We start from the raw sequence: 27100 nt of genomic DNA on the forward strand, positions 1-27100 counted from the left end.
CGGCGGGCGGCGGGCGTCGTCCTTCGGCTCTTTCGAACGTACGATCGCCGGAGGATGGAGCAGCATGAGGATGTGTGACAGAGGCGTCCAGATGCTCGTCACCACGGTGGGAGCCTTCGCAGCCTTCAGCCTGATGACCATCGCCGTGGGCACTGACTACTGGCTCTACTCGCGCGGCGTGTGCAGGACTAAGTCCATGAGCGACAACGACACGAGCCGCAAGAACGAGGAGGTGATGACCCACTCGGGGCTCTGGAGGACGTGCTGCCTGGAAGGTACCGACCCCCGCGGCCCCAAAACTTCGGGGGAAGGGTTGCATCGCGGGACCCCCCACCCCAGATCCGGGCCCCTGGCGAGCGGCGCATCCCCCCGCCATCCGAGCGTCCCCCGGCCCGGCGGCCCTGCCGCTCCCCGCTGCCGCCTTCCGCACCCCTCCTCGGGCACTCGCGGTGGCACCGAGGTGGAACCTCACGGGGGCTGCTCCACGCGGGGCGTGGGGGCCGGGGGAGCGGGTCTGCGGGGTCCCCCCGTGCTGGGGACCAGCGCTGGCGGCGGCAGACGCGCTGTGTCCTCCCGGGGAGCTCCGGGCTGAGGGGCCACAGGTCCCTCTCCTGATCAGGAACGTGTGAGTGAGAGGCCCGCGGCTGCTGCCCCTCTCCAAGGCTCCGGCGGCACCGCGTCCCTGTCACCAGGGGGAAACCCACCGCACCCGGCGTTTTCATCACCGAGCCCCAGCACCAGCGCCAGCCCTTTCCCTCTGAGCAGCACAGCGGGGCAAGGTGGGCTGCTGCTGCCCCACCGCAGCTCGTCCCTCCGTCCCCACGGCTGGGCGGTCCCACAGCGGGGCTGCCCCACCACGGCTGCCCCACGGCCGACCTCTTGCCTGCCCGGCCTCGCCGCTTCGCCCCATTGCTTCCCTCCCGCAGCAGTGCCTGTCTGGCGAGGCCCCAGCAGCTGCCGCCCTCCTGCAGCACAGGCCACAATTTGGGGCAGTTTTGCCCCAGAGCTGCTGGGTGAGGTGTCTCTGAGCACCCACAGGCTGTGGTTAAAGGTGAGCTTTAACAGAGCCAGGTGCTGGTACCTGCGCAGCAAAAAATGGCCGATGGCATCACCCTGGGCCCTAACTTTTACAATTAGTGGCAGCAGTGGGTGTCCTGTGTGCTCAGGTGAACCTGCCCCACTGTCCTGTGGGGCCCTGGGGGTGTCTGACTGCCCCAGTCCAGGAGCGACCCCTCCAATGGTGGGGGCAGGCGAGCCACGGCGCTGAGCTGCTCCTCCACGTTGGAAAGTTCTCGGTGAGTCACGGCCACAGATGCAAAAATACCCTGTCTGTTCCTGGTGCTTGGTCCTAAACCCAGTGAAGTCAGTCAGAGCTTTCTTATTGATTCAAGGAGGGTTTGGATCATGCTCTAATTCCATAATAAATAATTTGAGATAGTCTGTCTCCCCTCTTGGGCTGAGGGAGCCAAGGAGGCAGGAGCCAGGGATGTGAAAGATGGGATCACTGGAGGCATGAGTAATTTCCAAAATTCTTCGGTTTGCTACCTGTATTTTTTTTTTTCCAGCCAATGTTTTATGTTTCCCTCACTGTGATCGATCACTGCTTTGGAAGGAGCCAGAGAGGCCCCACTGCCCTGGGCACAGCTCCCTCGGGAAAGGGCTTGGCAGTGCCATTGCAGAGCTCAGAGCTGGATCACAGCCCACCACCCTGAGCCTGGGCACGGGGCTAGGAGCAGCAGGGCATGGGCTCACCGTGGGCTCAGCACTGCCTGTTCCACATCCCACCCCGAGCTGGTGCTCTGAGTGCTGCTGGAGTGGGAGTGGGAGTGGGAGCCGTGCGGGGCTGCGCGGCCATACCTGCGGCACCACCGAGGCCTCATGCGGGGCACGGCCTCCGCCATCCCCTGCGTGTGGGTGCGGGTGGCAGTGGGGCTGCGGGGGCTGCAGCACCCCGTCAGGGATAGGGAGGGTCCCAGCCTGTGCTCGGGGGAAGGATATGGGGCTGCGATGGTGCTGGGGGGACGTGCTGGGGCTGCTTACCACCCTCCTGGATTCTGCAGGAGAAAGGCGCCTCGCAGGCTGTTAACCCGTGCGATGCTGGGAAGGGAAAACTTCCCCCAGCGGAGCTGCGCAGGGCTCACGCGTCGGTGCGGGGGAAGGACAGTGCTGGGGCGGGGGCTGGGGACCCCCCCGGCCGGGGGAGCGCTGGGGGCCGAACCCTGTACCTGTTACAGGCAGCAGGTCCTGGGTGATTCCTGCTGCAGGGCCTTGCTGCCTCCTGATTTCTGTGCGCTCACTGTATCGGGCTTGAAACAGGGACAGAGGCTTCATCCCCGGTGCCGGGACCGAGCACGGTGTGCCGCAGGGGCCGGTTCTCCTGCGGTGCACAAGACGCTTTTAGCACCGAGCAGAGCTCCCTGCCCGCTGGGAACCGCCTCAGCCCTGAACTTCCCGCCGCCAGCGGGGGCTGAACGCGGGTATCGAGGGAGGAATTGCGCGTGGAGCCCCCGTGGCTCCGGCGGCCGGGCGCGCGTGGCTCAGCACGAAGCTGCCCGACGTGAGCGCCGGCTCCGAGCATCCCTGGCGGTCCCGGCGCAGCGCCTGCGTGGGAGCCACGCACCACGTGAGCGTCACAAGCCCATCGGCGAGAGCGGATAAATCCTGAATGGAGCCGCCGCAGACCCATGGAGAGACGCCCACACTGGGAAACACAAATTAGCAGTTGACTCAATATCTGGAGCCCAGGCAGGTGTTTCCAGACTGAGGGATAGTCTGCTTGGAGTCGCAGCGTTTGGATCCTGATTATTGCTTTTACAGTATGTGAACGCTTGGCAGGTGTCCCCTCGTGTGTCCAGCTGAGGTGTGAGCTGCACTGGTCGGTGCATGTCCCCCGTGGCTGTTTCAGTGTCACTTGCTTTCCTCCATGCCTGCTGTGTTGGTACAGAAGGGAGGGAAGCACACGGCACTTTGGGGAGAGAGCTGAAGTTGAGAAATAGCTGCTTAGGCTGGTGGTGTTTTTAAGAAACTAACAGAACTTTGGTTTTCATCAAACTTAATTAAATTCAGCATCATTAAATGCAGCATCATTAAATGCAGGGAGGCTCCGTGTCCTCCCTGCTGCGTGGTGTAGATTGGGACTAGCTCCATGGCATCATGCGGATCTGAAACAGGCAGAAGGAGCAGGAGGATTTGGCCAAGGCTGCTCAAAATACCATATTTTAAGGCGATGTAGTACTTTTCCTTTCCTCCTTCATTCCTCTCATCAGAATAAAGTGCTCTGTCATTTCTGGAGGAGGCCAAGCATTGCTCTGCCTGCCTCCCTCACAGAGGATGTTCGGCATCCTGCATTCCTCTGGGGTGGGACGTGGGGTGTTTTGCAGGGGACACAGATATCTTCTGTCCCAGAGCTTTCCTTTGGCTGAGCTGTCCCCCTTGGGCCCGTTCTGGCCCCTCCAGTGTCCCCCACAGCAGCTCCAGCACAGCCTTTTCCAGCCAGCAGTTCCTCCCTGCTGAACCTGGAGACCTCTCAGGGCTGGTCTTTTGGGATGATCCTGTCTGGATTTAAACATAATATTGCAGGTACCATCAGCTGACCCCATAGCCCCCAGGACGCTGCCCAGTACTTTCTACACCTGACCTGCAGCTCCTGCATGGCTCAGTGGTGGATGGATGGTCACTCCTGGAGGCTGCACTTGAGGGTGATCAGCCGTGTCCCTGGGCTGGTGGTTCCATTGGAGAGCTCATGAGCTCCTCAAACTCCCCTTGAACATAATCAATAATCTTTGGTACCTGGGTCTCCCGTAGCCACGCAGGCTCTTTGTTCTGCCTGCTGTGAGTCTGGTTGTACACTGAGGTCACTGAGCCCCTCACAGGGAGTCCCCAGGGTGGCAGGGCCCCCAGCCCATCTGGTGGGACTGAGCAGCATCTCCTGCCCCCAAACTGGAACTTGCTCTCCTGGTTCCTCGCTCTTAATCCTTGGAGTTGGCTGTACAGAGATGGCCATCACTGAATGAGCCCAAGGTACCGAGCTGCCCAAATTTGCCTGACCCACCTTCCTCATTCATCAATACTCCCATCAGTCTTTTCTCTGCCATTGCCCTGTTTTACTCCCAATTATTTCATGTTTTATTCAATACTCTCAAATAAAGATGTTGTCATAGCTCAGCACTGTCCTAGTAACAGCAGATCCTGTGCAGGAACATCCCTTGGATGACAGGGACTGTCTCTGTGAGCTCCCAGTCCCCTTAATAAAGTGCTGTTGATTCTGCATAATACAGGTCTTTAACTTTTTCAGGAGAGCTAAATCAAATACCCTGTGGAACTCTTAAATGTATTATGTTAGTGACTTCCATTATCAACTGAATTTGTAACTATATCAAGAAAAAATTATGAATTTTGGTAAATCTATGTTCCACGAGGCTGTTTGACATTTGCCTCCTCCCCCGTTCCCACCTCTGCTAACCCACAGGCGGTGCTGGGGACACAGCTCCTGCCATTGCCCATCACATCACTCCTGGCATTAAACCAGCTTCTTCTGTCTTCTAGAAATTCAACAGAATGCCAAGGTTTATTAAAATCCATTTTAGATCTTCAGAAGCCTTCTCAGCTTATTCTCTGAATGCTCCTGGGAGGAAGTTCTCTAGTCCTCCTGATTCCATGTTTACACTTTGCAGTTGCTGTATAGCATCCCCCCAGCTCCTGCCAGAATACAGGAGCCTATTTGTCTCCAAGTACAGAACAGAAGTATCTGATGAATAAATAAGCATGTGTCACTTCTGCTCCGTGACTGACAGTTACACCGTCATGATCCAGTGCTGGTTTACACCTTCAGGAAAGCTCCTTCCAACACAATGAAAGAATTCCTCCTTGTTTTGCCTTGACCTTTCAGTTGCGGGTTTATTTTAACTGATCCCATCAGCTTCTCCCATCAGCCACGTGTGTGGCCTGCTACTTTCCACATCAAAGTCCCTGATTTTTAATTTTTTAATTCCATTTTCCATTGCCCTTTCCAGTAGGCCTGGCAGGGGTGTGAGGTGCAGGAAAGCACCTGCCCTTGATCCTGAATTTCCGTTTTCCCCTGTTGGTTTTGTCCATGGCTGGTTTTGGCTCCGCTGAGCTGAGCTGGGTCGCAGAGAAGTCATTAAACTGGGCTGGAAGTGGCTGCCCTGGCCAGGCACCAGCTCTTCCCCCCGCCTCCAGCTCCTCTCAGCCCTCTGAGTGAGGCCAAGCAGAGAATTTCCCCAAGGTGACAGCAAGATTGTTTCTGTTAGAAAGTTATTATCTTTAATTTTTAAAAGCGCCAAGCAAATGTCCCTGAGATTGCAATCACCCATGATGGAGCACTTTTTCTCGCTACTCATTATAGGCAGGTATTTAAGGAGCTGCTCATCCTGTTCCTCTGTCTGGTCAGTGTCTGTGATAGATTCTCATCACCACCCCAACGTGCCACTTCTCAGCAGCGCCCGGTCCAGCTCAGTGCCAGTGCTGGTGATGGTGTGGTAGGGCTGCCAGGTTGCCCTCCACAGCCACTCTGACCACACTGACCACCCTGCCCAGAGGCCCAGCACCCCTGGCATGGCTCCCCACAATGCCATCGGCCATGGCTCTGCCTGAGGGTGCCCATGAGGAGTGCCCAGGGATGGCGGCTGTGGGGCAGGGGTGCACAGGTGGGGACTGTCGGTGTGGGCTGGAGGGGATGCAGGGGGAGGTGGGGCTGGTGCAGCAAGGCAGGTTTGGGGAGGTGGTGGAAAGAGGTTGTTCGCTCTTTGTTATCTGAGGGCTGGGAGGCATCGAGTTTTCGTGTGTGATGGAAATGGAGGATGTGGTGTGGTGGAAGCACCTAAGGTGAGGTGATGGATGAAGGTGGAGAGGGACACTTACCTGTTTGAGACTACCTGATGGCTGCACTTTGACACCCAGAGAGTCTTCCCATCAGAACAGCCTGGAGCAGGGACAGCCCAGCCCCTGGCACTGCCATCACACAGCTCTGAACACCTGCCCTGGACACGGGGCTCTGCAAGGGGTCACATACAACACCCAGGCACAAGCTTGGATTTAGGGAATCCCTGAGTCTCGCCTTGGTGGAGGATGTATTGCATAAACATGAATTACTGTCCTCTAATGGAGATGGAAATGAGGCTGGCTGGACCCTCAGGCTGCTCCAGACCCATGTTCTTGTGGCACATGGCCAAAAGCCACGAGTCATAAGAATCCTTCTGGACACAGAGGGTCTCGTGCCACTGCCAGCTGGCACCGTGGCTCCGAGCAGCCGTGCCTCCAGCTCCACGGCTGTTTGAAGAGTGTCCGGGGAGGAGCTGCACCTCAGCTCACTGCCACCAGCTCTGCTTTGAGCAGAGGGTGCAAAATTCACCCTCCTGGGATGCTGCAGTGTTTCCTGGGCAAAAATCCTGACTTGTGGGGTGGGTTAAAGAGTCGGTTCCCTCACTGCCTGCGAGCAGCACGTGATGAGTAAAATGTATGCTGTGAACAGCTCAGAAACAGGCATTTTACTGCTGCATAGGCGTGGTGCAGAGCCTGTCATCTCCGGAGCTGTTCCCGTGTAATAGAGGTGGAAGGCTGAATTTGAATGAGGCTCAAGTGGTTTTTTTCCCGTGCAAGGTCACTGGCTCCATGCCGGCTGTAAATAATTAGGGATGGCTAACGAAGGCTGCGAGCCCCAGTGCTGGTGGCTGCGGGTAGCTGTGGTTTGGGGAGGATGCCTCATCTGGTTGGATGCCAGATCCTCCCGTTCCCAGCGAGGTGGGGACTGGCCAGGAGGTGCCAGGATGACGTTTGCTGGAGCAGCCAGGGAGCGATGCCCAGCTCCACTGCCAAGAGCTGCGTGGCCTTTGGTGAATCCCTTCTCTCAGCGTGAGTCTTGCCCTTCATAACGTGAAGCCAGGTGAGTTCAGCGGTGCTCACCTCACACGGCTCTGGGAAAGTCCCCCAGCACCCTCCCCGCTGGCCCACAGGGTGATGCCCTCCCATCCTCACTGGCACAGCCCTGCTGGGCACGCTGTGCTCTGCACAGGGGACAGACCAGGTGTGGAGACCTGTCATGCTCTGCTGTTCGGGATGAGGTGAGGCAGCCGAGCGTTAATCTTGCTCAGGGCTTCTCGCATCTCCGTGGTTCCTGTTCACATGGGTTTCACCATGGATTTTTAATGAACACAGCGTGCACTTCATAAGTAGACATTAACCTCCTTTTTCGGGAAAATCAAAAATGCTCTTAAAATTATATAAATGCACTAATCCGAAAGTGTGGAGGGGTTGTTCAGTTGCTGCCCGAGGGGTCCCACTTGGCAGGGCGGTTCTTCCCTGCCTCACCTGCTGACAAGTGCCGCTGGCTGACTCACGGCGCTGGCAGGAGGCAGCTGCCGGGGATCCACTCTCATTCAACGCAGCAGTGCTGGCGGGTGCCGGGGCTGGGTCAGTCCAAGGCATTCGAGGGGAAAGGCGCCCACCCGTGTCCTGAGTCCCCGCAAAGTGCCCGCCGGGAGATGGGGAGGACGTGGGGAGTGGTCCTGCCCGCTGCCCCACTCCCTTTCCAAAAGGGCTGAAGCTGGGCTGCAACACCTACAACCCACTTCAGTCTTTCAAGTCACCCTCGGAAGGAGATCCCCTGAAGCTAGTGGATGCATTTTGGGTTAGTGCTCGGTGGGGAGAGGAGGGAGGTGTTCACGTCCCTCCTGAGGGGTCCCAGGTGGGTTTGCTTTGGCTGCTGGGCTCGGCTCCAGAGGTTTTGGGTAGCTTTACTCGGGGTGAGGAGTGGGGAGCCGCTTGCTCTGCGCAGTGCCACGCGGGCTGTGAGGAGCCGCGGCTCTCTCGGGGAGTGCAGCAGCTCCAGATAAGGGCTCTGATTAAGAAGACACCTGCAGTGATAAAGAATGACAGTGCCGGGGTGACAACGGGTGTCTCTCCCTCGGCGTGTGTGTGCTGCCAGCTCTGCGGCGCAAGGGAGGTTCCGCAGGCTGTGCCGGGGAGGAGCAGGGGCTGCATCCCGCACCGGGACCTGTTACACAACCCTTGGGAAACACCGCCCCTGGCCCGGCTCTGGGTCAGCCCGGGGCTCCGGGGATGGCTGCGGAATGTTCTGATCCCACACTGCTGTGATTTCCCTGCCTTCTACCTGCAACAGGTATTGAAGTGTCTTCAGAATGAAAAGTCCAGGCCAGGGTATGCTGCATGCTTTGAACTGTCCTGTGCCTTTTGGTCCCTTCCAACCCGAACCATTCGGGGGTTCTAAGATTCTATGATCACTTGCCCAGAGGAGAAGTGGAGGGTCTTCTTGCAATAGGCTTTTGGTCCTTTTTGAGCTGTGTCAGGACTGCTGGGCTTCACTCATCCCCTGAACACTGCAGGAATCCCTCACTCACTGGTGAGTGGCTGTGCTTGATCAGGGATTTTCACAGTCATGGCAGGGAGAAGCAGGAGGAAGGATTGTGGCTGCTGAGCAGGTGATAGGGGGTGATGATTTTCTCAGATATTGCCTGTTTCTTATCTTCTGACACCACAATGTAAAGACAAATCTCGTGCTGTTGGGCAGCAGAGGGAGGCTGAGCTGCTCCTGTGTCAGGTCCTTGGGAATGGTGGTGTTTAATAATACAGTCCTGTGGAAATGCCAGGATGCAGGGAGGCCATTGGGCAGGTTGGGGAGCAGGTCAGCCCCTTGTACCATCCTGTCGCTCTCCCTAGGGCTCTGTGTGTTTGCTGTTTGCCAAGTGGTGTGTATTGAAGGAGAAGAATTGGGGTGCACAGGAGTGCCGGGATGGGTACAGGGAGCAAGGGGGGACATGTGACCCCCCCCAGCCTTTCTGGGGGTCGCTGGACACCCACGAGGGTGTTGGTATTGGTGATACACCCTGCGGGACTTGGGCAGTAGTGAGCAGTGACGAAAGGTGGTGTTTGAGGGTGACATTTGTGTTCATGCCTCTCGAACGGTCACAGTTACAATTTCACTGGTAATTTGCTAATTGTCCTCTAATTATACCTTTAATATCAGTTCGTGCCTGGAATCACGAGGGGAGGGGAGAGCACCCCTAGAGAGATTACCAACAAGCAATGGCCCTTTTGAGATGTGCCTGATTTAACTTATTAAAATCAGTCTTGGCTTGTGCTGCTGGCACTGTCATCAAGCGGCTCGTGTCCTGCAGAACTTCCCTGGTCCCAGAGACGGCACCTCCATCCCCCTGGAGAGGCTGGGTTCCATCCTAACATGAAATAGGAACCCTTCAGGCCAGGCCGGTGCTGCTCAGCTGGGTGTTGAACACCAACATCTTGCAGCTCTCTATGTGATACCTCAGCATCCCCAATCGCATCACACAACGTCATCACGGGAGCACTGCAAGGGGCTGCACCGGGTGCCTCCTGCCCGAGCCGGCCCGGGGCTGCTGCCTGGATGGGAAAGGTCACTGTCACTTGGCGAGGCAGACTGTGACCTCCCCGCAGCTGTCCCTGCCCCGGCCCGGCTGTGTGTCCCTGCCAGCTGAGACAGTCATTGCTGCCGGGATGCTGGCATCCTTGCCAAATCCTCCATTTGCCTGAGCAGCCTCTCTCAGCCCCGCAGCCTTATCACGGCACAGCAGCTGTGCCACCCGGCCCCACCGGGCTGGCAGCGGGGACCCCTCCAGATGGGCACGGGCTGATCACCCTGCCCGCCCCGGCTGCTCCGGGGACTGGGAGTCTCTCGCAGCCCCGAGGCTTCTTCTCCCCGTTCTGGGAGAATCTCTTGTCGCTCCTCAGCACACTCCAGCCAAAGATAAAATTGTTCTCTGTACATCAGTCTTTGGCCTTCTCTCCAGTGTGAGAAGCTGGAGAAGGATCAGAGTGATCGCGCCTTGCATAGGAAGCAGGAAAGCTGCAGCGGGGTGTGAGACCTCTCAGCTGGGGAGGAGCAGGAGCCGGGGCTTCTGCTTCTGTCTCCCATCAGCGGAAGCGTGGCCCTGCGAGGGCAGCGAGGCTGGGGGAGGTGGTGTGCATGTTGTAAATAATTGCATATAATAACATTAAATACACTCTGTACATCGCCCCAACCTGCCCCAATTGCCACTGCTACCGCCCCCCGCCCTCAGCCTGCAGCATCTCCCGGGAGCTCAGCCCGTCCCCGCAGGGCCGGTGCCGCCGGCTGAGCTCCGGTGCATCCCCACAGCCGGGGCCGTGCGGCTGCGCTGCCAGTCCCGGCTCAGCACGGCTGAGGTGCGAGACAGACGCGCCGCCGCCTCCGCCGCTGAGCCCCGTCTGCCGGCGCCGCGCTCGGCGGGGCCCCGAGGGACACCGCGGTGTGGGGCTGCGGGGACGGAACGGCCCCTGCGCCCACTGCAGCGTGCAGGGCCACGGCCGTGGTGGCATCGGGTCCATGGGAGCTGCTGCCCGTCGTGCAGCCAGCACCGGTGTGGTGTGCGTGACACCGTCTGTGCCGCTCATACAGGGTCTCGGTGACGGCCCTGTGCTGGTCAGGGCACACAAGCTCAGTCACTCTTTAGAAATAACTTGCAATGTCAGTTTGAACAGATTTCCCGTTCGGGATGAAGAGAAGTCTTCCATAAAATAGGAGAAGCGGAACGCCCCATCAGCCCCCAGGAGTTGTTCCTCGGGCGGGGGCTCAGCCCCGCTGGCGGTGCAGGCCGGGCTGTGACAGCAGCGTCACCTCCCGCGCAGAGCCTGTTCCAGGGCTGTGAAATCCCCGGATCTGCGAGGCTCCAGCTGAGCGCCCAAAGCAAGCAGATGCTTGTGATCTGCGTCTCTCCAGTGCTCCACCACCCGTCCGTAAATTGGGGATAACAGAGTCGCAGAACGGTGGAATGGTTTGGGTTGGAAGGGACCTTCGAGACCATCCAGTTCCACCCCCTGCCATGGGCAGGGACACCTTCCACTACCCCAGCTTGCTCCAAGCCCCATCCAGCCTGGTCTCGGACACTGCCAGGGATGGGGCAGCCACAGCTTCTGTGGGCAACATGTCCCAGGGCCTCCCCACTCTCACAAGGAAGAATTTCTTCCATATATCTAATCTAAGCCTCCTCTCTGTCAGTGGGAAACCATTCTCCCTTGTCCTGTCATTCCATGCCCTTGTCCACAGTCCCTCTCCAGCTCTCCTCAGGGCTGCTCACCATCCATTCTCCTTCCAGCTCATAGCTCAAACTGCCGGTGCATCATCCAGAGAGCAGCTAGGTGCCCTCAGTGATAACCAGGTGGAGCTGCTGGGCTGCATGCAGCTGGGACAGAGCCATTAAAAGGCTGCTGCAGGCACAGCCCTCCCTGCATGGATGTGTGGTGTGGGCTGAGGGCAACGCCACAGACCCTGGGGATGAGCCAGAGCTGAAAATAGGGGAGTAAAACCACAGGGGCAGCCCCAGGTAAGTGCCATGGGGCTGGGGGAACTCCTGCTGTCCTCAAGATGGATAGCAGAGCAGCACCTGGCTGCAGCAGCAGCAGGATGGGCTCTCTCTGCGATTTAATGCAAAAGAGGAAGATGGAAAACATTGGGTGAATGGTGAAGCTCTCTGCTTCACCATCTATGGGGCTTTCACATGTTTCTCCTCTTGCCACCAGAGCTCTCATTGGCTCCTGGAAGGGCAGAGCCATGGGGAACTGGGGTTGTTTGGTATTTGGAATGGCAGGGCCAGATGGACCTGGGGTTGTTTCAAAGCCCAGATTTTTTCTAGCAAAATATTTTGTGCTTTGAGCCAGGTTTGGGAAGCTGGGGAAGGTGAGGCTGTTTAATGGCCAAGGTGATGGTGTAAGTGGCTCAGGGACCATGAAGCAGTTTGCCCAGCTCTGACCCGGGTGGAGCAGCTTTGTAGCCAGGAGCAGGGTCCTGCTCCCGGGGCCGGAGGGTGCAGTGTGGGGAGGACATCACAGCCTTAGACAGATGAGTCCCGCGGGCTGTCTGAGGCACCGAGTGTTTCAGGGGCCTCGAGCAGCTGGCTGCCATGTGTTGGGGGCTTTTGGTGCTGTAAAATCCCAAAGTGATGTGTGATGGACGAGATGCACCATGCCCTGTCCCTGCCCGGGCAGGGAGCCTGCTGCCAGTGCAGTCCTGTCAAGGGGCTCCCAAACGCACAGGGCAGGGCGAGTGCTGTGCTGTGGGAATGGCTCTGGGTTTCTGGGCAGCTCAAAAGGGCAGCTTTCATTTCTTGGAGGGGGAAGATGAGGCTGGTGTCACTCACTCGTTCACCAGCAAAGTTCTCTCCTGATGCTCCGTCTGCAGGAGAGTCCCTTCTTGTTCTCCAAAAAAAAGCTAAGAGTGAAACTATGGTGCTACTCCTGAATATCGCTTTCCCCATCTGGGGCGTTGGAGCTGCTCCCCGGGGCTGCTTCCCTCCCGCAGATGGTGAGGAGGCGGCGCTGCCTCCCGGCAGGCAGGAGCTAAATCCGTCCGTGCTCGGAACCTGCGGGGCCGGGCTGGACCCGCACCCCCGGCCAGGGGGAGCCTGGCACCAGTGGGGAGGGGAGCAGGGAGCTGTGGCTCCAGGGTGCCAGCACCTCTCTCCCACACCAGCAAACCAGCAGCACAATGCCCACTGTATTCCCTGGAATAAATAGGCTGTGATGCATCGAGGCCCTTTTAGCACATCAGCTGAAAACTTCAAATATTTATACCAGGAGGATGCGACACAAGTATAGATATATTTTTTTAAAAGGCAGGTGCTGGAATGGCAGTCATGTATTTGAACTTCAAATGCTTACCTTCAAATCCATGCTATAAAAGAGGAAGAACATAATAAATTTAATATCACTTTTTCAGGGAAAACAACCTGCCGAGCCTCCTCCCAGGCTAAATGGGCTTTAAAGATTGACTGTGCAGCTGTAATAACTATTGATGAACTGTAAACATGAAAAGATCTCCCTGCTCCCGGCCTGTCAGGAGCATTAGGGTGGAAATGCTCTGTGCTCCGCTCTGGCATGACTCACCGAGGCCTCGGCAAATGTGTTTATTTGTAAAGATCCTTATTTCAGAAATAGTGACCTTTTTAATGCCTCGTGCAGCGAGCTCGGAAATTCGAAATTGCCTTTTGGCGACTGGCTCATCTTGCTGAAGCTCTGACAGTGCTTTTCATGGCCATTTACATATTTTTAGCCTGGATATTCTGCACTGTGGGGCTCCGTTGGAGAATGATTTGCTTTTCGCAGCCTTGGAACTGCAGTGCCGGGCTGAGGTCAAGCTGTGCAGAGGGCACAGAGGGGCTCACTGCCCACCGGGCTCCTCCAGCACCTCCCGAGCCTCTGCCCCTGAGCCCTCTTTTTATGGGACAAATTTAGTTACACCCTCCTTCAAACACGGACCAGGATGTTGATCATAAATTTAAGCAGCTGCTTCACCTTGAAATAGGGAATATTAAGGTTGGGGAGGCCATGGCACAGGGTGCCCAGAGAAGCTGTGGCTGCCCCTGGATCCCTGGAAGTGTCCAAGGCCAGGCTGGATGGGGCTCGTAGCAACCTGGGATAGTGGAAGGTGTCCCTGCCCATGGCAGGGGTGGGGCTGGATGGTCTTGAAGGCCACTTCCAACCCAGGCCATTCTGGGATTCTGTGATGATTCCATGAGTAAGACTGTTTTTCCAGGCTGCTGTACCTCACCACACCAGGATCTCCCTTTTGGCCCTCAGGCTGACCATTACCTGCCAGTGTCTGTGCTGGTCACTGTCCCTGCCCCAGTCTGCTGCTGGCTGCACCAAAGCAAGTGTGACCGGTGACCTTGTCACTCTGTGTCCATGGCTGGTCCCCTTGCTCTGAGTCCCTGCTTGTGCCATCAGGTCCCAGCCCAAGCCCCTGGGGCAGCGTAGGGGATGCAGCAGCCCTGCTCCAGGCAGGGTGGGCAGAGCAGCCTCTCAGCCTCTCCACCCTCGCCCTTCCCAAAGCAGCATTCCATACAGCTGGTGATTGCTCAGCCGGCTCCTTCCGCTCTCCCTGGGCTCCGGGATGAGAATGTGCTGGATGCGAAATGCCGTGGTTGTGATCAGTTATTTAACATTTCTGGGGCCTGTGACTAACGCTGCTGCGTTGTTTGGTGATGGGGGGTGGCACTGCTCCTTTCTGCTGCTGCTGCTCATCCCAATGCACTGGGGAAGGACGTTTTGATGCTTTTCTGCTGTTTGTTTGAGCCTTTATCAGTGCTCTACAATTCCAAGTTGCTGATTTATATTCAGAGTTATGAATATCTCCTTTCTTCTCTTTGTTGGGCCTGTTTTTATTTTTATAGCTGTTTACTTATTAGCCAGGCAGTTTCTAAACCAATGCAAACTCCCGTCATGGTGATGAGTTTTCAGGCAAAACACTCTTAAATCATTCTCTGTACACAGTTGTGCTTTTATGCTTAAATCCATTCTCCTAAGTGATTTGGCTTGTAATTGTTTTCTGCTCTGTGAATTGACCTCTCAAAGCTCCAGGATTCTGTGCTGGTGCCTTGGACTCGCCTCTGTGTGCCCATAAGAAGCATAATCAAGCCGTGATTGCTTGGACTTGAGCAGCAACTAGTTTTTAATTCTGTGATCCATTCCCTTTCAGCTGTCAACACGGAATCGAAAATAGCACTCCCCTGTGCTGGATGCCACGCTTCACAGCTATGAAATTGTCATTTATAGGTTTTTAGAAATTCAGAGGACATTTTAATATTGGTGAAGTGAAACCTCCAGCTCCCCATCATAATGCAGCTTGTCTCCTCCTTAGTATAAATAGGTGCTTAAGCAGCCTGGGGATGATCCGGCCTCTGCCAAGCTCAGGGTGGGAGCAGACACCGGAGCACCCACACTCACAGATTCTCTTTGTCTGAATTACTGGCAGCTTGTTTAACCAGAGGATCCCAGGTTTTACACTCTTGACTCTTGGTTTACCCTCTGGTCCCAATTGGGCAGATTTTGTCCCCACTGTTCTGGACATGAAACATGTGGCTCCAACTCACTCCTACAAATGAGTGTGTCTGGATCCTTCCGTTAATTATCCAGCTGGCAGCTGGGATCATGGAATCATGGAATGGTTTGGGTTGGAAGAGACCCTAAAGATCAGGCACTCGTACCACAGTTGGGCCAGGAGCTTCTGTCAGCTCTAGGCAGTTCTTGGAGTGGTGGAAAGGGGAGGAGGATGGGGATGAGCCCAAGCCCCCTTTGCCAAACGAGCACAGAGCTCCCAGCCTGCAGGACAGACCCGCCTTCTCCACATCCTGTTAGTAAAAGCTGTGGGATCCAGGAATCTGAGCTGAGCTGGCTGCCCCTATTACCATCAGCCAAAGAGGAGGCTGGAAGGCAAACCCTTCCCAGAAGCTCATCAGTTAACCCAAGTAAATCTAAAATGTTCATTAAACAAGGGGAGCAGGATCCTGCTCCAGCTACACGGAGGGAGGTCCTGGCACCTCGGGCACTGGGATGCTCGGCTGGGCCCAGGCCTCCCACTCTGCCCCATCTCCTACCATCAGTGTCTCCAAGCAAGCAAACAAACCAAAGATCATTATTTTTTATAATTGCCAGAATTGTATTAATTTAAACAGATAAACTCAGTCAGTGAAGCTCATTAATTTCTAGCACATGGCTTATTTACACCGATTCCGGCTGCTCCAGCACTCATTGCGCTCTCATAGGAATGTCAATTACCTTTTAAAATAAAAATCAATGTTTATTCACTGTTAAAGATAAAACATGAAATGATTTCCTAAGACATGCTGATGAGTGCTCTCCTCCCCAGCATCATCCAAGGGCTCCTGGCGTCGGCAGCTGCTGCCCATTGCCATGTGCCATGGAGGGGACAGCAGTCTGCCAGCTGCCATGAGGGGACAGCAGAGAAGGGGCCACCCAGACCCCTGCACTCACCTCAGCCCCTGCACCTTCCTACCCCATCCCAGCATCTTCCCAGGAGTGTGGTGTTTTCCTGCCATGAGCTCCAGCAGTGTGGAAGGACAGAGGGAGGAAGGTTGGAAGGATGCAGGGAGGAAGGAAGCTCAGGGGAGCGTGGGGGGAGCCCCTGGAAGCAGCTCCAGAGTGTTACCTGATTACTTTTCTAATGAGAAAAAATGAGAAAACCCTCAGAGCAAAGGGCTGGAAATTACCCATCAGCTGCAAACTTTTTTTTCCTTCTCTATTATTCAGAATTGTTTTGCTTTTCTGAGCTGCCTTGTGTAGGTTGCACCAACCCCACAGATTCCAGAATGGGAGATGATGAGTCACTGTCAAAATGTAGATTTTTTTTTTCCCTTTTTTTTTTCCCTTTTAGCACTGCTGAGGGAGTGAAGTCCCTGTGCCACGCGCCAATCACTGGCACCTCGCGGGCTGGCGCTGGCAGGAGCTCCCAGCCCACCCGTGGTGTGAGTGCCAAGCTGTGCCCACCGTGTCCCCCGTGGGGATGCCCATCACAGGCATCTCCTGCTCCCCACACCCTGCCGAGCCGTGGGGGTGCACAGGGGCTCGGTTCCCCCCCCTGCCATGTGTGTTCAGGTGTGTGCTTGCACTGGCCTCTGCTCGACCAGCACAGCAGAGCCACCTCTGCCACCTCCTTGGTCCTGCATTCCTTTCATCTGACTTGGGTTTTTTCCACTGGTGGGGTTTTTTTTTTTTTTGTATATAAAAACAGGAAAAAATGTCCTTCAGAACAGGCGTATCTGTGTAGGTGCCTCTGCTCAGCCACAAGCCACCACCGCAGAGAGGGGGAGAGGGTGTGAAATGGAGATGGAGCCAGATTACACTGGTACCGCCGGGGGAAGCTGGTGTGGGGCTGCTGGGGCGACGGGGATGTGCTGCGGGAGAACTCAGTCCTGGGGAGGAGGAGGATTCCTCCCACTGCCAGGTGTTGAGGAGCCCAGCACCCATCCCAACACCAGAGCAGGGCTGGGGGCTCTCAGATTTTGCCTTCATTCAGCTGCTCTCCAGTGGACTTGGGGCCAACAGATGTGTGTGACAGTAATGGCCTGAGGAGTCACACAGATGGTGGGATGGCAATGACAGGTCACCTGGCTCCCCAAGGCTTCCCTGCCCTGGTGGAGAACACCCCTTGTCCTCAGCTCCAGCAGCAATTCCAGTGGGGTTGCTCCAAACTGTGGATCTAGAGCCTGTAGCCATCCCACCAGCCTTCTCTGATGCTCTTCTAAGCTGCTGTGTGTCTTTGAACCCAGGCTGTGTTGAAAATTTGATGATGCAGGTGGCAAACAGGGTTCTGGGGGGTGGCTGGGACCCCTGCAGCCTTCCGCAGGGGCACGGGAGCTGTTTGGTGCCACCTGCTGAGCCCTGTGCGGTGGCCACTGGGTGCTGGCCATGGCTAACACAGACCCAAAACTCCGCAGCTCCGCAATCTCGCACCAGGGACCTTGTGCAAAGAGCCTCAGGATCCCTTGCAGAGCCTGGAGCTAGGAAAGGGAAGGAATATGGATGAATTTCTTTCCATCTCTCCAAGCATCTGGGAGGTGGGTGGGAGGTAAAAAAAGATGAGCCCTGAAGTTTTAATCCCTCAGAGATATTTAGGTATCTTGCTCTTGTTACTCAGGGAGTGCAGAGCCTGAGCATGTCTGGGATTGTGCCGCAGGCTCCTTCCTACCCCAGCACTTCCCAGCTCAGCTCCGACCTCTGGTTCTCCAAAATATTAATTTTCAGAGAACTTAGACCATAATGACCTATACTTCCTTCGGATGGATTCAGTGTAACACAGTGTCTTTAGGAAGGCCATTACTGGAAGCCACAACTTGGGAGATAACTCACTTGGGTTTATCGGGAGGAGCAGAGAGCTGAGGACTGGAATGTGACCTTGACTCCTGGCTGAGCCAGTAGGAGGGGAGAAAGGAATTTTGTTCTCATTTAAGAGCGGTCTCAGCTCATCCTCCTCAGCCTGAGTCTTCCTTTGCACACACCAGTAACACCCAGAATGGTCCCTGGAAAACTGTTCCACCAGATGAAAAGTAATGAGATTTTAACACCAGAACTGGAGCTCTTTAGTCTTCTGGCTCGTCGGGCTGGGATCGATATTCTTGGTTGTATTTCCACCACTGTAACCGTATTTCCCTCACAACCCCCTCCCCGTCCCCCTAGCCCTCCCTGGGGAAAAGGGCTCTGAGAGGAAAACAACCTGAGATCAAATCAATTAATTGCCTCTCCATGTGCCGATAAATGCGGTGCGGGAGCTCCGCGCGTACAGTGGAGCACGAGTGAGCAGAGCAGGGAAAGCACAAGCCCTGCCCTCCGCCCGGGGCTGGGGGGCTCCGGGGGCACTCACAGCATCCAGCGTGCGGCTGGGGAGGCTCGGAGCTGGCGGGGATCAGAGGGATCGAAGGATCACGCGGAGCGCGGGATGCAAACAGCCCTGCGGGCGGGGAGGGGAGGGGACGGGAGGGATGCCCGTACAAACCTGCGGCTGCAGAGTGTGAAGTACGACTTCGTCGCTTCCAAATTAAATCCGGTGTCACCCAAAGGCAGGGCTCGCTGCAGGAGCCTGGGGCCGCCGGGCAGAGACACCCTGCAGGCACCACACGGCCCACGGTCCCATTGCTGATATACCCAAAAAGCCCGGGAAGGTTTCCCAGCTGGAGGGGGATTCCCTGGATTAAGGTGAGACCATTACGTGGAGACTCTGACCTGCAGTTGGGTGAGGCTGGGGCAGAAGGTGGATGGACGTGCTCCCCTCCTGGCCAGGGGCGTGCGGCAGCTGCGGAGGGTGAGCAGAGAGGTGGCACCTGCCTGATGGCACCAACTGGTGGCAGAGCTGGGGCTGCTCACGCTGACCCCTCCTGCTGAAGGAGGGGACAGGCAGGACTGGTTCCTCCCTACTGACCGGTGCTGGGGTGGGCGAGGGGGCTCAGGGCCGGCTGAGCAGGGTGCCCAGCACAGCCTCTGGCGCTGCGCAGAGCTTGCTGCGGCTGTGCTGGGCTCTGGCAGGGAAGCGCGGCGATAAGCCAAGTTGGCTAATTGGGATTCATACTAATAGGGAGAGGAAATTACTGAGATCCACCACCCAGACAGCCGAGAGGGGCGTGGGTACCGGCAGCAGCACCGCCTGTGCTGGCGCTTGCCCGGCCGCAGATGAATCAAACCCGGGGCTGTGACTCAGGTTCCCAGCACGGAGCCACGGCACAGGCATGGCCAGGGCTGGGAAAGGGTTCAGGAGCAGGTTGGGGTGTGCTGGAACCAGCAGCCTGGCATGCTCCCGGCTGGGAGAGGAGCCCGACTGCTGGCAGCACCAGCAGCGGTGGCTGGGAGGAGGCAGCAGCCGCCCGTCCGGCCTGTCCATAGAGCACGAGCCATGCTGGTGGCGTGGGCTGTGCCCAGCTCTGGAGGCACAGCTGGGTGCTGGGAAGGCGCACCCAGGTAAGGCATTGGCAGGGACTGCGAGTGCCCAGAGCAAGTGGCTGAGCCGGTGCCAGAGCAAGTCCCCCTGAGATACCATCCCAGTGTCCTTTACCCAGGCCCAGCTGTAAAGCTGGGAGAGGAACACATGGAGTTGCATCTGCTGTCACCAGGGGACAGGGACCTGGTGGCTGAGGATGTGACACGTGGCCTAGCTGCTTTGGGGGCTGTGTCCCTAGCCAGGACCCCGAGCAGCTGCCTCATCCAGCTGGAGCCATTTCCAGCTGCAGTTCCCAGGGGCAGGATTCCCTCCCTGCGGAGCATCTTGGAGGTCAGAGGGGGCTTTTTGGGATTGCAGCCTTATTGTGGTGTGTGTTTGGAGGCTGAAGTTGTGTGTCAGGTGGCTCAGCATTGCCATGACGACGAGCATCAGTTGGTGAACAGAGGGAGTAAAGGAGACAAAATGAATGTCAGAGTGTGAATAGATACTGTGGAGCTGGGGCTGTCCCCCTTCCGCCCCCTCCCCTGGTCAGCCGGGCATGTTGCTCTGCCCATGCCTGCTCAGCCCAGGGCTCCATTGGTGCAGCCCCGCTCTGGCAGTGCCTGATGGCTGCAGAGCAAAGGGACATGTGGGGGGCAGCTCTGGGGTGTGTGGGGCAGAGTCTGCTGGCTCTGGGTACTGGGAGAAGGTGGGTGAAAGCTCAAAGCTGAGAGGAGGAGGAAGAGGAGGAGGCTGGGGGCTGTGCTGTGGAGCTCGTGTCCTCACTGTGCCCAGTGCAACCAACCCCTTTTCCCACAGTTCCCAAAGCAACGGGAGCAGGCAATTCTCCCTCGGATGCTGTGTCTCCCTCTGGATGACAGCTTGCCTCCTCCGGAGCCTCATCTTCAGGCTTTAATTGATGCCTGTCACGCTGCTCAGCTCCCCCAAGCACAGCCTGGGAGCATGCCACCATGCAGGACACCCTGAGGGTTGGTTTGTCCTGTCTGGGGCCCTGGTCCCTGGTGACAGGTCCTTCTGGGTCCCATGGCAGAGGGGACAGAGCCAGCATGACCTGACCACATGCTCTAGAGCGAGGATGGTGAGGGGGCTGCCCTTCCTCTAGGGAGATACTGCAGTTCCTCCCACCTCTCCCTGCCCCTTGCTGCTCCAGAGCAGTCCCACACTGTGTCTCAGTGTCCCCATTTAGAACATGAAGGCCCCTGGGCTGCTGCACATCCTGGCCAGCACAGGGTTCTGAGCATTTCCTGGCTTGTTTCTCCCCAGGAACCTTCCGAGGAGTGTGCAAGAAAATCGACCACTTCCCTGAGGATGCAGACTACGAGCAAGACACAGCCGAGTATCTCCTCCGTGAGTCTGCTCCCCCATGGCACACATCCCCTGGGTCCCCTCACACACTGCAGGGCACCCCCTTCCTCTCCTCCAGCTTCACCCAGCAGAAGGCTGAGGGGTTACGGCCCCCCAGGCTCCTTGTGCAGCAGCAAGGACCCTCTGGGTCATGCAAGCATGGCCATGCCATGTCGCAGTGCCACATGTTAATGGCACGTTGGCCTGGCACTCGCTGTCCCCACAGCTGGTCCCAGCAGCTGCTGCACAGCCTGAGTCTGTTGGTATTCCCCCATGGAGGACTGGGACCCTGCAGGTCCATGGTGCAGCACCACAGGGACACGTGTTCATGCCCTGTCCGTGCTGGTGTCCCTGTTCCCCGAGTCTCCAGCCAGGCTGGATTTGCCTGGAGAGCACAACGAGCATCTGCCATGTGCTCTGCTGGTGGCAGCCAAGCACAGGGAGACAGAGGGAAACTGAACTGGCAGCTTTCCTGGGAAAAGTGGGGCCTCCTGTCTCAGGGGCCAGCAGAGCTTCGGGGCAGGTCCACAGGCTTTCACACAGAACCCCAGAATGGCCTGGGTTGGAAGGGACCTTAAAGCCCAACCAGTGCCACCCCTTGCCATGGGCAGGGACACCTTCCACTATCCCAGCTTGCTCCAAGCCCCATCCAACCTGGCCTTGGACACTTCCAGGGATGGGGCAGCCACAGCTTCTCTGGGCACCCTGTGCCAGGCCCTCCCCACCCTCACAGGGAACAATTCCTTCTGTATATCTCACCTAAATTTCCCCTCTTCCAGGGGAAAGCATGGGCAGCCCCAAGGCTGGGTGAGGGTGACCCTGCAGACAAGGGGCACTGTCCCCTCAGTGCTGGGCACACACATGTGTGAGCATGTGCCAGGCACCAGTGACAGAGGCTGGACACAAATGACACCCCCGACATGCAGAGCCACACATGTGCCAGACTGTGGGCCCTGCGTGCTGAGGGCTCATCCCAACCCCTGCGTTTCCAAACAACAACAGACGGCAGCAGGGGGGCAGTGGCAGCCCTGGATGCTCTCTGAGCTCCTGGGGCAGGAAGGAATCCCGGGAGAAGGGCCCTGTGCCCGTTGCCTGGTGCTCAACCCCAACCCCCCCGGCTGACCCAGCTGCTGCTCATCCAGTTGTTGCTCTGGACTCTCAAATTTCCACATCTCTGCTCACAGCAGAGAGGAGAACGAGTTTAATGAAATGGCTTTGCAGTTTTAGTAGATTAGTGTTGAAGATCTCCCACCCCCTCTCACATTAAAAGTAAAAAGACTATTTTAAAGCCCCCTGAGTGGAATTTTAATGGAGCTTTCCTGTATTTCTCTGCTTTAATAACAGCCCTAATCGAGGCATGAGAGTCCAAACCAAGGCACAGTGTATTTTTGGTGCAGCAGGTAGTGATCTGCTGCATTCATTACTCTCTACTGTCATTTTGGAAGCTGATCCATGTAGGAAAGTCTCTTCTTTGTGTAGTGCCCAGTCAGTGACTGCTGTCAGTGTTGCCAGAGCTGATCCTGAGGGATGGAGCCCAGCACCGGGGTCACAGCATTGTCCCAGCTGGGTTCTGGGACCTTGGCATTCTGTTAATTTTGAACATGTTCCTCCCCTACATCGGAAAATTACTTTTTGTTGAAATTGAAGTATGTTAATTTGTAAATTTTTACTTCCAAAGCAGCTGTGATAGTTTGGGCCCTATGGGAGAGGTTCCTGACCATGTGGTTGGCAGTTCCTCACCAGCCTGGTGAGATCTGTGGGATTTCTGCCACTCCAGACTCCAGAGGCACTCCAGCCAAAACCTGAGGGTGGTGTGTTTGGTAATGGGAAGGTAAATTGATGGTGCTGGCTGTGTGACTAGGCTGGAAGACATAATTCCTTGATCTAACCTAGGAGAGGGGGGGAAAAAAATAGAAATTCGGGGTTTATGCTGTTTTTATGGCTGGAATCACAGGATCTGCAGGGCTGGCTCAGGGACAGCAGAAATACTGGGAAGGAATTCCTCTCTGTGAGGGTGGGGAGGCCCTGGCACAGGTTTCCCACAGAAGCTGTAGCTGCTCATCCCTGGAAGTGTCCAAGGCCAGGTTGGAAGGGGCTTGGAGCAAGCTGGGATAGTGGAAGGTGACCCTGCCCATGGCAGGAGGTGGGACTGGTTGGGCTTTAAGGTCCTTTCCAACCCAAACCATCCCAGGATTCCATGACAAGCAGAGGATTCATGGTGGGGTCTGGTGCTGGGTGTCCCCATCCATCCTTGCAGCTCAAGGGGTGCCCTTGCACAGATCCTTCCCAGGTGCTGGTGTTGGTGCAGGGGGTGCTGGGGGCTGATCCTGCCCCTCTCCCTGTCCCACAGGTGCAGTGAGAGCGTCCAGCATCTTCCCCATCCTCAGCGTGGGGCTGCTGTTCTTCGGGGGCCTGTGTGTGGCCGCCAGCGAGTTCTACAAGAGCAAACACAACGTCATCCTCAGCGCTGGCATCTTCTTCGTCTCCGCAGGTAGGAGCTTCCCAGGTGGCTCCTCCAGCCTGGGGGGACACAGGGGAGCAGGAGGTGTGGTGTGGATCCTCCCAGGCTGTCAGCACAGAGAGATTCTGAGGTTTGAGAGCTGTTCCATCCCTGTGGGAAAATCCCCATTGCAGGGAAAAACTATCAGGGGTCTCTGGCCATGGTCACTGTGCCAAGGGCTTCGAGTGTACCCCCTGCTCTGCCTCGAGCAGAGCCTGTGTGGGGGTTGCAGCCCAGGAGGGGCTCCTGGAGTGCAGCCATCCCACCGGGACAGGGATTGGGGGCTTTGCCCTCCATCCTGGACAGTCAGTGGGCACTGTGCCTGCAGCGGCAGGAGCAGGCAGAGGGGCTGCCGCAGCCCCACGTGGAAATTGCTCTCTGGAGAGGCTGTTCCTGCTGGATTACTCATTTCTCTCTGCTGTTCCCCAATGCTTCCCCTGATTATCGCGTGACAATGTCTTTGTCTCAAGGAACTGCTCTATTTTGTGTTTTTCTTCTCCCCACAAAAAGACAAATGACTCTCCCTCCTTGGCTGGCAGGAGCTGCTGATGCAGATGAGAAAACAGCAGAGAGAACATAATCGATTCAATAAGTAAATCTGGGAATGCACCAGCTTCTCCCCAGCCTGCGGCACAGCCCCGCTGGCTGCCCCTGTCCCAAACAAAGCCTCAGGACTCCACCAGAAATGGAAAGAGACGGAGCCATCCCAGCTTCCCTGTGCTCCCAGGGCCATGGCGATCTGGGGTTCATGCTGGGGGGATCCCCCTGTGCTCCTCGGGTTGGCTCTGCTGCTGCATGGCACCAGCCGGGCTCATGTGTTCACTGCTCGGCAAAGCAAAGCACAACCAGCTCCTGAAATGTCCCTTTTCTAGACAAAATAGTGGTTGTTCCTCCTTTCCTTCTGATATCCGGGAATATGCAGGAATACTGGGTGTAAGGGAATAGACAGGTATCCTGGGACATCAGCAGAGGTCTGCAAGGGAATTTGGCCCAAGTGTGCTGGCAGAAGGATTGGTGCCCTGTGGGGACATGTGCCCCCATCCACTCCTGCCGCTCAGGTGACCACCTGTCCTGCTTGTCCCCCGCTTCAGGTCTCAGCAACATCATCGGGATCATAGTCTACATCTCGGCCAACGCAGGGGACCCGGGGCAGAGCGACTCCAAGAAGAGCTACTCCTATGGCTGGTCCTTCTACTTCGGAGCACTGTCCTTCATCATCGCCGAGATGGTGGGGGTGATCGCCGTGCACATGTACATCGAGAAGCACCGCCAGATCCGCGCCAGGTCCCACTCGGAGCTGCTGAAGAAGTCGGCCTTCACCCGCCTCCCCCCCTACAGGTACCGCTTCCGCCGGCGGTCCAGCTCCCGCTCCACCGAGCCCCGCTCCCGGGACATGTCGCCCATCAGCAAAGGGTTCAGCACCATCCCCTCCACCGACATCTCCATGTTCACCCTCTCCAGGGATCCCTCCAAGGTTACCATGGGGACGCTGCTCAACTCGGAGCGGGACCACGGTTTTTTACAGGTCCATAACTCCATCCCCAAAGAGTTCAAGGAGTCTTTGCACAACAACCCGGCCAACAGACGAACCACGCCGGTCTGAGGCGGGCTGGGCCGTGGGCAGGCTGCATGGCATCACCCTCGTGACGGTGTAACCTGTGAAACCCCGTTTTTAAGGACAAACCCAGAGGCTCCCCGTGCCCCCACCCGTGGGGCTGGTTTTTCACTCCTGAAATGCCACTGGCCGGACCAGGCCACTGCGCCCGCGGTGGGAGCGGGACCCCCGGCGGGGAGGGGATGGGGCCACGCTGGGACCCTGGCCCTGGTGCCCTGCGGACTGAGCAGGCTCCAACCCCCTGGGACAGCGGCTTCCCAAGGTCTCCATCGTTCGTGTGATCATAACCGCAGTGTTCCCGTAGCTGTGTGTCCATGGAAATGCTGGCGATAGCCCTATCTGTGAGAACCCTTAACCCGGTAGTTACATTTAAGTGGAATCGCCTGGAAGTCCGGAGCTGGAAGCACTGAGTTAGTGCCGGAGCAATGCTTGTGTTCCGAACCCCTTTCCCTGTCGTGCTGGATGGAGTGCTCGGGCTGGGTTCCTCTATGGCGTTTCGTGCATGCATTAAATAGCTTGGAATTTAATTTTGTCATGTCGGGTTGGAAGAAACATCCTTTTGCAATTTTCTGTGGTCTCGAAAGGGCTTATTTCCCTCCTCCCTTCCTTCCCTCTTCCCTTCCTTCCTTCCTTCCTTCCTTCCTTCCTTCCTTCCTTCCTCCCTCCCTCCCTCCCTTCCTTCCTTCCTTCCTTCCATTCAGGCCATGAAAGGACTCAGGAGCAGAATTACTCCAGTGACTGGTAGCAAGTATCCAGCGTTTAATTCACCTCTAATGTTGCAAGAAAATGAATTACTTCCCTACAGTTGATACACACGCAGTCAGAGATGACTGGGCACAGCCGAGGGGGCAACGCGCAACCGTGGTGCTGCGGGAGCGGCTGCAGCCGCATGCGGATGGGATGTGATTCCCTAATGGCTGGGAGATCCATGAGAAAAACAATAAAATTGTCCAGTTTGGCAAGTTCCTTGGCTGAATAGGTCGCACTGACCCTGCTGTGGGCACTGGAGAACTGCGCGCCGTGGCCGGCAGGGAGGAGGGAGGTCAGTCTGGGACTGCCAGGGAGTGTGTGAGCAGACGGAGGTTTGGCTTTAAACTCTCCCACTGGAGCAGAGCTCATCTAAGCAGAGGCAGTTTTGAAGCAGTTGGTTTGTGATGATGTGTCACTTAATTGAAATCTTATTTAACCTTCTGACAGAAGTGGCAGATTCCCACAGGGTCCCCGGGGGTGATCTGGGGCCAGCGGGACTCTCGTTTACTCCGCTCTCGGCAGAAGGGGAACATCTGGTATGCATTGTGTGAGTCTGAACAGCCTTGCCCTGGGTCTGCTGCCCAAAGTCAGAGCATGGCTGCTCACAAGGCACATCCTAATCCTTCCTGGGAATAATGGGCAGGCCACTGGGAAACCTGGCACAGGAGCTCTGCTGGAGTGAAATCCTCCCTGGAGCTCCACAAACAGCCTCAGCAAGGGCTGCCTGTCCCTCAGCACAGGGCTGCAGGCCCTTTCTTCACAGAACCACAGAATGCTTTGGGTTGGAAGGGACCTTCAAGCTCATCTCATTCCAACCTCCTGCCATGGGCAGGGACACCTTCCACTATCCCAGGCTGCTCCAAGCCCCATCCAGCCTGGCCTGGGACACTTCCAGGGATCCAGGGGCAGCCACAGCTTCTCTGGGCAACCTGTGCCAGAGCCTCCCCACCCTCACAGGGAGAATTTCAACTCCCTCACCCTTATTTGCTACTCGTGCAAAGGGAGTTGTTCGAGAAAGCTGATTCAGATGCTAATTAGGCCTCTTAATTGCCATAGTTGCTGATTGCATGTATTAAAAACAGTCAAAGGAGAGTTACACCCCCATTTTAGGGCAATATTTAAAAGCAAAGCAGGATGGCAGTGCTAAACACGGAATAGAAAGGAGTGGAATAGTTCAGCTGGAAGGAACCTACGATGACCATCTCGAACTTCCCGAACAATTGGTTTTGATCGGGGCGAACCAAAAGCTAAACCATGGCTTTAAGGGCACTGCCCAAATGCCTTTTCAACCCTGTCAGGCGTGGGGCACCGACCCAGGCAGGGTCTGAGCACCCTCGGGGCACAGAAACTCTGCGGTGCAGCCGCGGAGCCGCAGTGCCGGGGCCGTTTGTTTGTGTTTATGGAGGCAGAGCGGGCAGTGATTGAAGGTGTTTACTGCCACGTATAATATCTTCCCTTTGTGCCGATGTCTTTCCCCTGGAAGAGAAAATCAATACCCAAGCTAAATCTGGAGGCCTCAATATTTCTCAGAGAAGTGCAAATCAATATGGATTTCTTAACAAGTTTAATTTCAATACCTGAAAGTGCACATTCTGCCTATTTCCTGACCTTTCCAATCCCCAGGGGAGGAGGATTAAAAAGA

General features: G+C 56.6%; 1 protein-coding gene and 1 long non-coding RNA gene across 3 annotated transcripts in view; both read left to right on the forward strand.

The window, feature by feature from the left end:
* CACNG3 (calcium voltage-gated channel auxiliary subunit gamma 3) overlaps positions 1–25670 on the forward strand; it is a 27231-nt gene extending 1561 nt beyond the window's left edge. The window contains exons 3-6 of one of the 2 annotated variants that reach the window (XM_042037484.1): positions 82–275; positions 20513–20596; positions 22944–23084; positions 24185–25670. In XM_042037484.1, coding sequence (XP_041893418.1) covers positions 92–275; positions 20513–20596; positions 22944–23084; positions 24185–24696 — 921 coding nt within the window. In that variant the 5' untranslated portion in view covers positions 82–91 and the 3' untranslated portion in view covers positions 24697–25670. Of the gene's footprint in view, positions 1–22; positions 276–20512; positions 20597–22943; positions 23085–24184 lie in introns of those variants that run through there. The other variant, XM_042037483.1, reaches the window with a different exon arrangement.
* On the forward strand, positions 282–6587 carry LOC121669030. The gene is made up of 2 exons (XR_006017589.1): positions 282–1295; positions 1566–6587. It is a non-coding gene; the product is annotated as an uncharacterized LOC121669030 (long non-coding RNA).
* Positions 25671–27100: the final 1430 nt, after the last annotated feature.

Source organism: Corvus kubaryi, unplaced genomic scaffold (assembly GCF_017639235.1).
Source record: "Corvus kubaryi isolate FWS band 111438036 unplaced genomic scaffold, C.kubaryi_AGA036_p1.0 37387, whole genome shotgun sequence".
Classification (NCBI taxonomy): Eukaryota; Metazoa; Chordata; class Aves; order Passeriformes; family Corvidae; genus Corvus; species Corvus kubaryi.